Below are 14676 nucleotides of genomic sequence, written 5' to 3'. Positions count from 1 at the left end.
AAATTATATACATGATATAAAAACAATATTAGAGGTCTGTTGCATCAGTAGACTAAACTATAGCTCATTATCACCTTCAGTGAGAACAACTCATTGACATGTACCAAACTGATCAATGTGAATATATTTCTGCGCAGGCAATAGTTTTATGGAGAAAAGGTATCTCTTTAAATTGAGTGTGTCCTGGTGCTGACTAGTGAGTTTTCCCTCCCTCCTATATAAAGCCTGCGCTGCCCCTCCTGCTGCAGTCACTTCTACTCCGACTCAGCCAAGATGAGTTTCACGGTAGACCACCACTTCTTCGGCCCCACTGCGTACCGCAAGGCTCGGCCTGCCTCCGTGTCCTCCAGCGGGTTTCACTCCCAGCGCCGCCGCCTGACCTACAGCCAGCCATCCTCCGCCGACAGCTTGGAGACCTTCAACGGTGACATGACGCGTAGGACCGAGAAAGAGATCCTCCAGGCTCTGAACGACCGGTTCGCCGGTTACATCGACAAGGTGCGCAACCTGGAGATGCACAACCGCAACTTAGAGGCAGAGGCTGCAGCGCTGCGGCAGAGCCAGGCTGGGCGTACCTCTGTTGGGGAGCACTATGAGAGAGAGCTGGGCGACCTGAGGGGTCTCCTGCAGCAGCTGACCGGGGAGAAGGCCCGCGCTGCCCTGGAGCACGAACACCTGGAGGAGGACATCCAGCACCTGCGGGTCAGGCTGGAGGATGAGGCACGCAACCGGGAAGAGTTGGAGGCTGCTGCCCGTGCCATGAAAAAGTATGTGGAAGAGTGTCGGCTGACCCGGATGGAGCTGGACAAGAAACTCGGTGCCCTGGAGGAAGAGGCCGTTTTTCTGAAGAAGAACCACGAGGAAGAAGTGGCGGAGCTCCTCGCTCAGATTCAGGGTGCTCAGGTGAGCTTTGATTTGCGGGACTCGATGAAGGCGGACGTGACCAGCGCACTGCGAGAGATCCGCTCTCAGCTCGACAGTCACGCATCCAAGAGCACAACTTACGCCGAGGACTGGTTCAAAGGTAAGATGGGTCAAAGAGGAAAAATATTAAAAAGCTTTAAAGTTTTGACACGATAGAGAACAATCTTGTGTATGAGGAAGGTTAATGTTTGTTCTCTGTCCGTGGTGCTGAAATCTGGACTCACATCCCTGAAATTTGCATTTAATTTAGCAATTGTTGACCCCATTGTAAGGCGTTCAGTGACTCAATAAGAATTAGTTGTTTTGTCTAGAGGACATATGACGTTTACACCAATTATTTAGGGCCTACTTTTTCCTATGGGACTATAAACAGACTAACTGCAAAATTATGCAGATTAACAGATCTTATTAGGGGGGGTTAGACTACTGTTAAAGAGACGCAACCCCTACGCCCTTGTGTTAGAGCTTTATCCAACCAACCCGTTAGATTGCAAACTTAAACAAGATATATTCATGAAGTTTTATCACTGTTACAGAATAATTACAGAGTAAAAACTGCTGAAACCTCAAGATTTAAATAACATGACCTCCAGTTTAGATGTGCGCCTCTCTGTGGGTGCATCGTAGCCGCAGACCGTTAATTTTTTACTTGGAGCACTGCAGAAGTGAGATGTCACACAGAGAGGAGACTATGATTAATTTGCACTCTCACTGTGGGTAACAGTGGGTATGATCGTGCTTGCGTTCAAGGCGAGCTGTGTGTGCCTCTGTTTGTTGTGTTGATTGGTTTTTACCTTGAGCCTGAACCTGAGCCTCTATAAACAGAGCTATCATTTCAAGGTCACTTTCGTGGCGGTCAGACAAGTCACGTTTTGCCACATCATTTTGGTCATATATCATATACAGATGTGCCACAGTGCTGCTGACTAACACAGCTGTGAAGGCCAATAAGGTTTTAATGTGAGCAGTAAGTAGTTCAGCTTAATTTCACAGAACTTAATGATCTATAAATTGACCCTTGTGGAACATCTACATGCTGACTTGATATCATCAGTAAAAGGTGCAAACAGAATGACCTTTTCTGTGTGGTGTCCAGCTGACTGCAGCAGTGAGGATCATTCATGCACAGAGAAAAGAGGGAGCTGAGTAAGAGCAGCGACTGACAGATGGACACTGTCAAGGTTACTCAGGCTCTCAGTGGTGTCTGTCTGCTCTCTGTTGGCTTCAAGGCAAAGAGGAAAAGGACAATAAAACTGTCTCATGACTGAAATAAAACAACGAAACATGCACTGAATAACAATGCAGAGTTAATTTAGTGTGCATTCAGGTCATGTCAAACTGTTTTGGGATGTAGGCCATTCAGCAGTGTGACACAGCAAAATGCCATACATTAAATGGGCCCTTTAAATCATATGTAATGCCTATGTGTGTCTGCATTTCCCGCAGTGCGTATGGAGCGCTTGTCTGATGCTGCCAGGACTAACCAAGATGCCATCCGTGGGACCCAGGAGGAGATCATGGACTACCGTCGTCAGCTCCAGAGCCGCACCATCGAGCTTGAGACTCTTCGGGGTACCAAGGATTCACTGGAGAGGCAGCGTATGGAGAGTGAAGACAGACACCACGAAGACCTCAGCTCATTACAGGCAGGAGATCAGCACAAATATCTTATCTCTCAAGGAGAAAACAAACAATGCCAGTTCATTGCACCTTTCTGTCCGCTACCATTTGACCTGTAATGCTGTGTGTTCATTTTGCAGGAGACCATCAATCAGCTGGACAACGAGCTGAAAACCACTAAATGGGAGATGGCCAGCCAGCTGAAAGACTACCAAGACCTGCTGAATGTGAAGATGGCTCTAGATATTGAGATTGCTGCTTACAGGTTGGTCAGGGTTTAAAACTGAAGATATTATCAGATTCTGCCAAGTAATCAATGATTTTTCCTGACTGCGTGTCTGTCTTGTCTTCAAAAACAGGAAGTTACTGGAGGGAGAGGAGAATCGCTTTGTGTCAGGAGCAGGCCCATACTCCTACCTGGAAAGCAGAATCTCCACTCATATAAAAGTGAAGGCAGAGGAGATCTCAGACACAGTCATTGTGGAGGAACAGACAGATGAGACCCAGGTCACAGAGGTGACAGAGGAGGCAGATGAGGAGGAAGAGGAAGAAAAGAAAGAAGAAGATGCAGTGGAGGGAGAAGAGGAAGGTGAAGAAGGTGAAGAAACCAAAGAAGAAGAGGAGGGAGAAGGTGAGGAAGGAGAAGAAGATAAAGAAGAGGAAGGAGAGGTAGAGGAAGAAAAGGAGGAAGAAAAGGGAGAAGAGGAAAAGGAGCAGGAAGAGGAGGATAAGGGAGAAGAAGAGGAGGCCGGTGAGGAAGAAGAGAAGTCCAAATCCCCAGAAAAGGCTGCATCCCCTCCTTCAAAATCTCCTCAACCCAAATCCCCTACTGTCAAATCACCAGAATCCAAATCTCCACCAAAATCACCAGAATCTAAATCTCCACCAAAATCACCAGAATCTAAATCACCGATGCCCAAATCCCCTGCAAAGTCCCCTGCAGTCAAATCCCCCGCAGGAGATGAGTCTAAATCACCTGCTCCCAAGTCCCCAGTGTCAAAATCCCCACCCAGCAAATCCCCAGAATCAAAATCTCCTCCTCCCAAGTCCCCTGCCCCCAAATCCCCCGAACCAAAATCTCCTGAAAAAGAGGAGGCCAAGCCTGTTTCTGCCAAAGACACCCCCAAAGAAGAGAAAAAGGAGGAGAAGCCCGTAATAGAGGAAAAGAAGGAGAAGGAGCAACCCGTGAAGGAAGAGAAGAAGCCAGAACCCAAGGAGAAAGAGCCTGAGGACAAAGCAGAGAAGGTGGACAAGCCTGATGCGAAGAAAGAGAACAAAGCAGAAGAAGCCCCAAAGAAGGATGATGCTTCAAAACCTGCAACTCCCAGCAAGCCCGCAGAGGACAAACCTGCCCCCAAGTCTGAGCCCAAAGAGAGCGCTCCCCCTGCCAAAGAGGAGAAGCCCTCTGCTCCTGAACCAGAAAAGGCTGCTGCACCTGAGGCCCCAAAAGTAGAGCCTGAGACCAAGAAAGAAGAGAAGAAGCCAGAGGTGAAGCCCGCACCTAAAGTGGAACCTGAGAAAGTAGAGAGCAAGAAAGAGGAGAAGAAACCAGAGGAGAAGAAGCCAGAGGAGAAGAAGCCAGAGGAGAAGAAGTCAGAGGAGAAGAAGCCAGAGGAGAAGAAGGAGGCCAGTAAAGAAGCAGCTGACAGTAAGGATGTGAAGGAAGGAGGCAAAGCAGAGAAATCTTCCAGCACTGAAACAAAGGAGGGCAAAGAAGAGAAGGCCAAAAAGTAAGACTGATAAGCTGTATTTCAGGGCAGGACGAGGTGGAAATGCCAAAGAACTATGAGGGAGGGAGGGAGGGAGGGGGTGGGGGTTAAAGGGGCTGGAAGCTGTTCAGGTTGGCACTTTGGTGTCCAAAACAAAGCAGGTGACGGTATGTAAGCAATAGTGATTTACGTAGCAAATAACCCCCTGCTCTCCAGTATGGTCATTTACGCACTCCTGATGCTTCTGATGTATGACTGTAGTGAATGCAGAATGCTCTAAACTCTTTATCTGAATGTGACAACTGTCCTTAATAAATTACAAGTGCATTAAAACTGAATCCCGCCAACGGGGGGCCGCAGGGGCCTGCTGTACTTACACAAGCCTTCAAGGGCAGAGATGTCAAAACAATATCAAGCTTAAGATTGTGACAGATATTGAATATATAAAAGAAATGTTTATTTAAAGAGATACAAATGTCTATATTATATTTACAGATACATCAGTAAGAAAGACTTGAATATGCTTGTTGTGCACCTTAATGCAGCTTCTCTCGACAGGTGAGCTGCAGAGTCTCACTCTTCTGGTCTGCAATGCTAGTACAATGATGACTGTGCTATGTATAAACTGCTGAGAATATGCAATATGAAACCGATCAATAAAGAATGAAAAATGAAACACAAGACGCTTTGGGGTTCTTAATCTGTTCACACCACAGGAAAAAATATCTATAGCAGACCTTTTGACCTTTATCAGTAGAGATTTAGAAAGGAGAATAAATCATCACACAAGGTGTAAGGCCTAAAAGGTAAACGCTGCGAGTATTGCACTGCAATGCGGCTAAGGAGAGGGGGGAGCTGTGCCCACCCGCATCAGCCACTGCACCCTTCCTCAACCCCATGTATAATCAGGAGCAGAGCTGCTTGCTCACACTGAGCAGAATATATTCCCCCTTTGTTTCCCATCTCTGCATCACTGCAAACAACCAAAGTTCACACACCACATTTACCCATTAATAATGGTCATAGTTATCCTTTAATTAATAGAGGTCTTCTTTTTTTAAAGATTTTGTTGCCATAGACATCTTCATTGAGCAGTAGACAGACAGAAAAACATGGGAGAGAGAAGGGGGGGGGGGGGTGACATGCAGCAAAGGACCTCCGATTGGGATTCGAATTGGGGGTGGCTGCGTATATGGCATGTGCTCTAACCACTCAACCACCTGCACGCCCATTAATGGATGTATTCTGAGACAAGCTGAAGACATATGCTAATGAAATCACACAAAATGAATAAGTTAACAAGTAAATAATAGAATTCATTCCATGTCACGTTTGGTCATAACTCATTGTACTATTATCTGAGCCACTCATTTATTTCTACAGCCAAATGTTTTTTAATGGATTTGCTGATGAGTGCAGCAGCTTGTGGCAAAAGCAGCTTTCATTTATGAATTTAACAGATAGTCTCTTGACATTGGATACACTTTGGCTGACATTGAAGAATTTGACTCCTGGCATTATCTCAGCGTTCTCCCCACATCATGGCGCCTCTAAATCCAATCACACTGCGTCCTGATAGATGGCTGAGTATTAATAGGATCAGCAACCACATGATAAAACATAAAATAATGAAGTAATGAATAACTTTGACTTCTCTCTCAGTGTTTTTTAAGGAGCATTTTAGTGTGCTGGCACTATTATTAGACATCCTTTTGAACTCAGGGACTTTACTTTTACTGAGATACTCAACAGCCACATTTTCTCGTTGAGTTATTGGCAGCATCCATTTCAGAAAAGATTACCTTTTTTTGCTTGTGTACTACACTTTTGTGTTTAGAAAATAGCCAGAATTTCCCACCCAACAATGCTGTGTTCAAAGTAACTTACTATGAACAGATTTCTAGACAGAAAATCTTTTAACAAATACAAAAAGTATCTACTTGACAGTGCTCAGTGGTCTTGTCCCGAAGCTTGAAAGTCTCTTCTTTCAGCTACATACATTTCCTTACCCATAAATCTATGAGGCATCGAGGTCTGAATTACATTACACGCTACTGGACTTGCTCTTCAATGTGTGACACAATAGGAAAGTGATACCTCTACTACAAACACTTGTGTATGCTGCAATTAACTTATCATGAAATGAGACTAATCACTGATTGAGCTCCTCTCAGTATCCTAGACAAAATTTTTGCTTCCATTACAGCAGCCAGGATGATAAATTAAAGGTCAAAGGCTGTGCATCAGATATTCCATGGACACAATTCTCTGTGGAAATGACTCAGCACTGGATTGCAACAGCATACTAACCAGCTAGTGCAGACGACATCTATGAATAGAGCATCTGAGAGAGAGAGAGAGAGAGGTGAGGGTGGAGAGGCGAGTGGAAGGATGAAACAGGTAAATTTAGAGCTTACAACAAAACATGCTGCCACAGAGACATAATGAGACCAGATACATATCTCAAGAAAATAACAAGGTGTTTATTTTCAAACTGGTATAAAGACTTTAAAAAGGTATGCAGTGTGTTTAAAGAGTCACAACGCTAAGCTTGAAGGATAAGGAGTTTTAAAAACATACTAGGGGGAAATCATATGGACAGGTTTAACGATGACTGAAGAAGCCCTGAGGATGGTTGTACTTGAATGGCTTCAGACGATTTGGACCCCTGAAATTCAAAGAGGTAGAAACAGAAGTCAGAGATATATCTAATAAGTGAGTCTCCCATGCATCGAGTGTGAAAAATACCAATTCCTCTATTTAAATGTGTACCTGACAGTGCGCAGGCACATCTTTTCACGGGGAAACTCCCGTGGTCCCTCCACGCTGTCATCCTGTCCCTCAGTCTCCAAATACACATCCAGGCAGACACACAGGCGTGCGATTTGATTGGTCAGGAGCTGATGTCCTGGACGGGGGCCCTGCAGTTCATTTTTGAACACGTTCACCTCGCTCTCCATGGCCTAAAGGAAGTAAAAGATGAGTTAGTTAGATACAGGTAATCCCTGTTTTATGACATAAAATGAGCATGTACAGCAACAGAGGATAAACTCATGAACACTATTAAATTGTTCATACTCGAAGGTTGTCGTCAGTGCGTCCACTGCGCTCTCCCTTCCAGCTAAGAGAGAGGGAGAAAAGAGGAGACATTTCTGGGTAACGGGGACTCAGCACCACCGCAGCCTGGAGACGAGCTGAGAGAAAAGGACAAACAGAGGAAGATTGTTTAAAAAACTTCCGTCTTAAAATAAAAGTACTGATTAAAAGCCACATTGATAGGTGTTTACCTGTGCCTCTCTCCACCACAGCCATGAAGTACAGATCAGTCTCCTTTGCCAGACCAGCATCAGTCACATGACGTACAAATGGCATATCCTAGCAAAGAAGAGAAATATTGCATTGAGATAGGCACTTTATTATGTGTATTTTGAATCAACACTTTCAGTAGAGGTGATTCAAAGTATCTATGAGTTTGTTTTTTTTACCATGTACTCCTGCTGTGTGATGGTGGTCCAGCGAGCTAAACGGGAGATGATCTTGGCTGGAAAGAAATGCTGACACTCACTGGAGACAGGGATGATGCTGTGCTCTGAGGACAGGAGAGCAAACAACCTCGGTCACAATTTAAAATCTCTTCATTAGGGACACTTAATGCATGCGGTTGTTAAACGATACTCTACCTAAAGAGGCAAACTGTTTATGCAAGGCCAAGCGGGACTGCACTCGACCCCTCAGCAGCTTAATGGTGCTCTCCATGTGGCTGGCACTCAGAGAACTGCCCAGACGCACACCCTGGAAAAACAAACAATATGAATACACACATACACAAACACACACACACACTATCTGTGTGATACTGGAGGATGCTTGATGTCCACACACATGCACACACCTCTGAACCATCACTTGGAAAATGTAGTCCACCAAGATTCTGAACCCACATGTAGGGATGGCCCAACTCCTCCACATAATCAGCAAAAGAAACAATCCTAAAGAAACAGAACATTCTGTTAAATTCAAAAAGATGTTTTGCTACACATTTTGTTCTGTCCTTAAATTATTTTGCATCCTTACCCGACTTTATCGAACTGATAGCGGTTAGCTGGATTGGGTGTTTCTCTTCCTTGGTCGCTGGTGAAGAGACAGCTGAGTAGAGTATCTGCTTTCAGCAGGTCCCTGCAAAAGAAGACATCACTAGATGATCTTTCATGGCTACAAAGAGGGAGAAAAATGTCCACGCATACACATGCACGCACATACCCTGCACTGATGGCTGTGCTAAGGTCAATGGATGTGGAGACCTTGGTCTTGACCGTCATAATGTTCAGATTCATCAGATAGTAGAAGAAGAGATGGAGGACACTACCATCTGTGGAAACAAGACAGATAACACATGGTGATGAACTAATCCATTACTAGCTTCATTCAACGTTCTCTCTTTTCATTTATCTTCTCAGTGAACAGCCCCAGGGGTTTACTTCTCACTGCAGCACATAAGAGAGTGATATAAGGGTGTGGTCAGGATGGATGCTGGCAGCACCCAGGGGACACATACTATGCTGATGGTCATCTTTCACACTAATCTCTGCAGTCACACTGAACTCAGTGACACGTCATCACTCAAAGACACCTACACCTTTCCGTTTTGTTTGCTTTTAGTGCAGTAATCTGACTGCTGCAGCACAGTCGGGGGAGAGGGAAGCTACTGGAGATAAAAGCAGAAGTTGGAGAAAGACTGGTGATGAGAAAATATGCTTACAGCATGTTGTAGGTGCTGCAGACCCACAGTGCTGCATGCATCTCTCTCACCCTCACACCCCCCCCCACCCCCGGCCTTTAGGTAGAGTTACGCCTGCAATGCAGATCTCCCTATAATCTGTCACTATTCCTTATATCACCAGCAGAGGGACCACAAGGGTCAAGTGGTGTCATGACATCATAGCAAACGGGTCATGCTTAGTGTATTAACACACTATCTGGTAGATAGTGGGTTTCTCACATTTACAAACTCCTGTCACAGAAGCATTACACAAATTTCAGCTTTAAAATACTGCAAGGAGACAGAATGACTTATTTTGTGCAGAGTGACTTTATTTTGAAGCCATCAAGGGCACAGAATGAGTTACCTTTACACTTGAGGTCCAAGCACAGGGACAGCGGGTGCCTTTTCAGCATCTCTCGTCTTTTGTCGTCCAGCTGGCCGCCTGTAGTCGGCCTCCTCCTCTTCTGTGAAAGGATGGATAGTAAAAAAGCAAAAGAAACAATAGATGAAAAAGACAGCAAAGCGAGGTGCATGTTTGACGGTGTAGTATATAAAATAAATTAATACTAATTTGCATAAAATTCCAGCTGCAGGGAAACATAATTGCCACCTATAGCATTTTAGCCCTCTGTTATGACAGATAGAAGAAAAGCGCACTTAAAGGGCCTGAAGTGGTTAAAGTAGTCAATGGATTGAGAAGCACAGGTTGCAACAAAATAGATTTGTTTCCACAAATTAGTAATTCACAAAATATACACTAACTTTACATCTACAGAAACATTCAGACAGCAGTCTGATAATAAAAAAGAACAGTGCTTTGATGCTGAGCATGCTTGCAAGAGGTGGGCTCAGGTTACAGTCACCTAGCCATTCTTGGTAAATATTTCCCAGAATTCCCCAGCTGGCACTCCTCCGGATACAGAAAGCGATCAATATCTGCTTCTCCCCAACCCATCAGACCGCACTGTGTGACAGCCCGGGCTTCAGGGACAGTTTGTGTGTCCATTGCAGAGACGGATGTATCAGGAGATGGGTGAACTTGCTGACCTGAGTGTGTGTGTGTGTGTGTGTGTGTGTGTGTGTGTTTTATTGAAGAAAAGCCAGGCATGAGACTCACCGTTTTCTCTTGCTCCTCCTCTGCATCTGAGTCACTCTCATCATCTGGATGACACAAAACAAGCTATTAATATATGATTCTTTGGTTGGGGATGCATTTGTAACAAAACTAATATATTGGCAGCTGTGTGTATTTTTGTTCGTACCCTGGGAATCTTCTGGAGGTTTTGACAGGGCCTTGGCCTCATCAACATCACCGCTGATTGACACAGTCAAGTTCTTGTCTGGTATGAAAACACAAATCAGTCACTTATAATCAAAGCTTGCACCCACCACTCTAAAAGTAAACATACCATGTCTCGAGATGGAATACGTACCACAGGCCTGACTGTAAGCATTGGCTTGAACAAACAGGACATAGAGGGGAGGGGGCAGGTGTCGGGCAATCTCCGTCTGTTTCTGAGTCTGCTCAAAAGGCATGGACAGGTAGTCCTGCACTGGGAGAGAGGCCTGAGAGAAGATGATAAACCATAATGTCATTCAGAACACAGGCACGGGATGCTGTTGGTGCTGCAATTAAGAAATAAATTAAATGTCCAATGTTAAACACTTCAGAGCTCCAGACTGCTGACACTGGAACACTGTACCTAAAGCTTTATAATATGGCACATTGATGGTGGTTATACCTGCATTATGGCATTCAGTCCAGGCTGTAAGCTTCTCAGATGTTCCTTCTTCACCTCAATACTCTTCTGGATCTTCTCCTTTGTGGCTTGAGACTCCTTGTATTTCTCTGCCAACCTGCATCCAAGCACAAACGTTCAACAGCTGCTCAGTGCTCCCTTAGAAATCCAGACTGCTTGATTAAACACAAATGTAAGGTTTGTGTACCTCTTCCTCTGTTCAAGCTCCCAGTCCAGTCGTGCCAGTGTGAGCTGGTGGGGATCATTCTTTGTAAGGTGGGGCCTGGAAATCTCCTGCGGTGCCTCCTGGTAAAACTCCTCCTCACTCACGAGGTCTATCTCCTCATGCTTAGACCTGGGACAGGGAGAGAAAAGTTAACCACCATCGTGAAGACATATTTCTGAAAACCTGTGCATGAACTATCAACAGTACAGATAATAAATCACAATACAAACCTTTCTCCAATTGAGCAGTTTTTTGTATGACTAACTACAGTATTAAAAATATTTTTAAAGGATCCTTTGTTTGTATTATGAAGAATTAGATTTGACTTTAGTTGATTTTAGTAGAATCATTTATCTTTGTCTTAAGTTTATTGAAAGTAAAAGCTGTCTTAGTTGAAGGAGATATTTTGTACTAACTTGAACTCCAGACATTTGCTGATCTCCTTCTGAAGATGCATAACCTCATACAGAAGATTCTGCAACTGAAGATGCAGCACATCCACTCTCTGCTTTGCCTGAAGGGAGAAAAACAAAACAATGCAGTGGTAAAGCTGGTTTGAAAATAAAAATATACCATGAATCAGAACCAGGATGCAATAAGAGCAAGGACGGATAAGAAAGTTTGGAGTCTGAATTGACAAACTCTGCACAATAACAAATTTGAGGCTGTATAACAGCCTGCCTTGCTGAGAGTTGCAGCTGCTGCAGCAAGGTGTTACAAAGTAGAAACAAAGTGCCTGGTGCTCAACCTGCCTTTCCGTGATCAGCACAAAACAGAGCTGAGGCAGCACTTTTTCATCAAATGAATGAAATAGAGCTAACTTAACCATAACTGGTATTTGTTTTAATACCTCACAAATGTAGGAAAGCCTTGTGTGGCAGTTACCTCATGTGTTTGGTCTCTGCCTCTCTTAAGTCGCATATGAGCCAGACGATTGAGTTTTTTCAGATTCATGAAGTGAATGCAGCCCTGCATGCGTCTTCGCTCAACCTCCGCACACTGAGAAGATAAATTACAAGTTAGTCTCCATAACTGAGGTGAAAACCGATAATCAACCTTGTTCATATTGTGGGTTTCTACAGTGACATATCCAACCCAACACATGCCATGACAGACTTAATTATGTGTGTATTTACAGAGTATGAATCTCACCCCCTCTTTGGCTCCGTTGGCTTTTAGTTCCTGGATCTCACCCATGAGGCTAGCCAGACTTTCACAGGACTCTTTGTACTGCAGGTAGTCCTGCTCAGGATCCCTGCCGTCAAGCTCCACCTCCTCACTGTATACACGTACATCCTGGGAGAGTTATAAATTTAACGAAAAAAAAATATTAACCATAAATTACGACAATATCAGTCCTACTCCACTCTGAGCCCACTCACCTTACTGATGTAAAGTCAAAGCACAGAAAATACAATATAAACATTCAAACTGGTACTTGTTACATTGGTGGATCTGTCAATAAGATATTAGTGTTTTGGTCACATAAGTGCCTTCATTTAGTTCACAGGAGCAGGTTTAACAATGTTTACACTTTTCTCTGATGATGGCCAGTAATATGCAAAACAGTGAATACAATAACATATGAAAAATGCATTTGTATCCCATAGTCATATGACAAATTATTCCTTTTGACACTTATATTATTTTCTGAGACGTTTATTATTATCAACTCTAATCATTTTTAGGACTGTTTTTATACCCTGTTTAGGGCTGGAGGGGGTCTCGCTCCAAAGTACATCTCTGAACTTATGAACCAAGTTGCAGTCTGAGGAGAGGTCACCTCAATGCTGTTCCTGGATCAAGGTTGGTAATTAGAGGCGACAGCGCATTCGCTGTCAAGACCACCCTCCGACTCTGGAAGGAGTGGAACTTTGGCTCACTGCCTCATTTTCAACCTTCAAGTCCCCTCTCAAAACACACCGGTGTTATAATGCTTTATTTTACACTACATTTTCTTTAAGCTTTCAGTGCTTCATTGCTGTGTGAAACAGTATAACTATTGTTTTGAAAAATTATTTCTACATATCTACATATGACTGTTGAATTATATGTTGTTATGGTTGTTTCTGACAGAAACACCTTTTTTCTTTTTTTTTTAAATGCGGAGATTCAATACTTAAACTCTTGACCTTGGGAACAGTGCTTGGACATTATTGAGGTTTGTTTGCTGTTGATACTTTTAACCCAGGTCGTAGTGCTGGAGGTCTGTCTACACATACTGTTGTGCTAGTCGGCCAGCCTCCTACCTGCTGGTCTCCGTCTCCTCGGCCTCGCTTTATCTCTGGGGTTCCTCCTTCACTGCGGAGCACCTTCGACTTTCGCTTCTTCAGGGCGTCTGACGACATTGGAGGCTAGAAATGTATTGAGAATATATAGGTTAGATTATAGGAAAGTAAAATGCTATCAAACTAAATTTAGCCAAAGGTTAAGTAAAATATAAGCCTCTACTATTTCCCTGCCAGCGAGGGAGCTAGAGTTAGCACTAAACTCAGGCTAACGTTAGCTCCTCGGCTAACAACCGTGAGCTTGTAGCATTATAATAGAAGATTTCTGCTCAAATATAACAATCGATCAACATATTTAATGGCTGGTGTGATTACAATCAATATTCACATACCTCGTTACTGTACAAGATACGTCTGAAATCCTAAAAACGTGTGTATTGGAACATGAATGAACAAAACAGTCTGTTCTCCACCAGGCGCCGACTGAGGACGGAACCCCAGCAGTGCCAAAAACCTCTGACGGGAAAGGCGAAGGCGAAAAGCAGCAGCTATAACAGCGTCACAAATAAACATTGCAACTCCTACACAAACCACTGTAAAGATTTACTTTAGCCCTCTTATACTGTCAGCAGGGTTGGGAAGGTTACTTTGGAAAAGTAATATGTTACAGATTACCAGATACCTCATTTTAAGTGTAATAAATGATGTAATTACTTAATCAAAGTATGTAACTTATTAAATTTGATTGCTTTTCTAATTTTCTGATGAATGTTTTCAACTGCTAGGGTAAGTGCACCCATTAAGCACCAAAATTTAAGTTCAGGTGTTTTTCATGGATAGTGACTGATTTTTAAGGGAGGTCATTTCTTATAAAGCAAGATTTATCTCTCATTTTAAATTGAGTAATGCTGTTACATGTAAATAGTTGTTCCCCAACACTGATGGTCAGAAATAGAAACACTCAACACTAGAAGTTGTAAAACTACCATCCACATACATATAACAGTATAAATGCTCTTTCTGAAAACTGATATACTCCCTGTCAGACTATTAAGGATTCCCTCCAGACATGTATTAAAACATATAAAAATTCTTCTTCCTCTTCTTGGAACAATAAAGTATGTCTGACATGGGTTTCTTCTGTTAAATTCTAAAACATCTCCCTTATTAAAAAATACCGGCATATATATGTACATTTTGTAAGTTTAACTGCTGGACACAAAAAGTCTCTTTGTTGACTGAAAAGTCAATTCTCAGTGTTTTTGCACTGAAGGCTTCAAGTGGACCACGACTGGCTTTAAAACTGGTTGTGATGTCTCAAATCCTGTGTGTAAGCCAACCCCTAAAAATAGGATTTTCAGTCAGCTGGGAGAAACTTTCCTCCTTCAGCAGATTATTATGAAAGCAGCTTTCTAGTTTAAAACTCAGCATACAGTATACATCATTCTGCACTATAAAGCTTACACAT

The 14676-nt window shown here is 43.3% G+C and overlaps 2 protein-coding genes across 2 annotated transcripts; one reads left to right on the top strand and one right to left on the bottom strand.

Moving 5' to 3' along the window:
* Window positions 1–273: 273 nt before the first annotated feature.
* On the top strand, window positions 274–4278 carry LOC128364444 (neurofilament heavy polypeptide-like). Its single transcript, XM_053324970.1, has 4 exons — window positions 274–1024; window positions 2371–2570; window positions 2685–2809; window positions 2904–4278. The coding sequence occupies exons 1-4, from the start codon at window positions 274–276 to the stop codon at window positions 4276–4278; spliced, it is 2451 nt and encodes an 816-aa protein (XP_053180945.1).
* Window positions 4279–6722: 2444 nt separating this feature from the next.
* thoc5 (THO complex 5) lies at window positions 6723–13684 on the bottom strand. Its single transcript, XM_053325129.1, has 20 exons — window positions 13601–13684; window positions 13230–13334; window positions 12133–12276; window positions 11866–11979; window positions 11397–11494; window positions 10963–11109; window positions 10758–10872; window positions 10449–10581; window positions 10278–10355; window positions 10133–10176; window positions 9380–9479; window positions 8514–8622; window positions 8328–8429; window positions 8146–8242; window positions 7934–8045; window positions 7739–7842; window positions 7541–7628; window positions 7332–7447; window positions 7026–7216; window positions 6723–6921 (listed from the first exon to the last, which is right to left on the bottom strand). The coding sequence occupies exons 2-20, from the start codon at window positions 13326–13328 to the stop codon at window positions 6858–6860; spliced, it is 2055 nt and encodes a 684-aa protein (XP_053181104.1). The 5' UTR covers window positions 13329–13334; window positions 13601–13684; the 3' UTR covers window positions 6723–6857.
* Window positions 13685–14676: the final 992 nt, after the last annotated feature.

The sequence above is a fragment of the Scomber japonicus genome, chromosome 9 (assembly GCF_027409825.1).
Source record: "Scomber japonicus isolate fScoJap1 chromosome 9, fScoJap1.pri, whole genome shotgun sequence".
Lineage (NCBI taxonomy): Eukaryota > Metazoa > Chordata > Actinopteri > Scombriformes > Scombridae > Scomber > Scomber japonicus.
This window is presented reverse-complemented; position numbering and strand designations above follow the sequence as displayed.

Excerpts from the sequence above, each read along its gene's own strand:
- LOC128364444 (XM_053324970.1), top strand. The coding sequence starts at position 274 with ATGAGTTTCACGGTAGACCACCACTTCTTCGGCCCCACTGCGTACCGC. Across the intron at positions 2,571-2,684 it reads AAGACCTCAGCTCATTACAG|GAGACCATCAATCAGCTGGA; the intron begins GCAGGAGATCAG and ends TTCATTTTGCAG. Across the intron at positions 2,810-2,903 it reads ATTGAGATTGCTGCTTACAG|GAAGTTACTGGAGGGAGAGG; the intron begins GTTGGTCAGGGT and ends CTTCAAAAACAG.
- thoc5 (XM_053325129.1), bottom strand. The coding sequence starts at position 13,328 with ATGTCGTCAGACGCCCTGAAGAAGCGAAAGTCGAAGGTGCTCCGCAGT. Across the intron at positions 10,873-10,962 it reads GAGCTTGAACAGAGGAAGAG|GTTGGCAGAGAAATACAAGG; the intron begins GTACACAAACCT and ends GCTTGGATGCAG. Across the intron at positions 10,356-10,448 it reads TGCTTACAGTCAGGCCTGTG|ACAAGAACTTGACTGTGTCA; the intron begins GTACGTATTCCA and ends TTTTCATACCAG.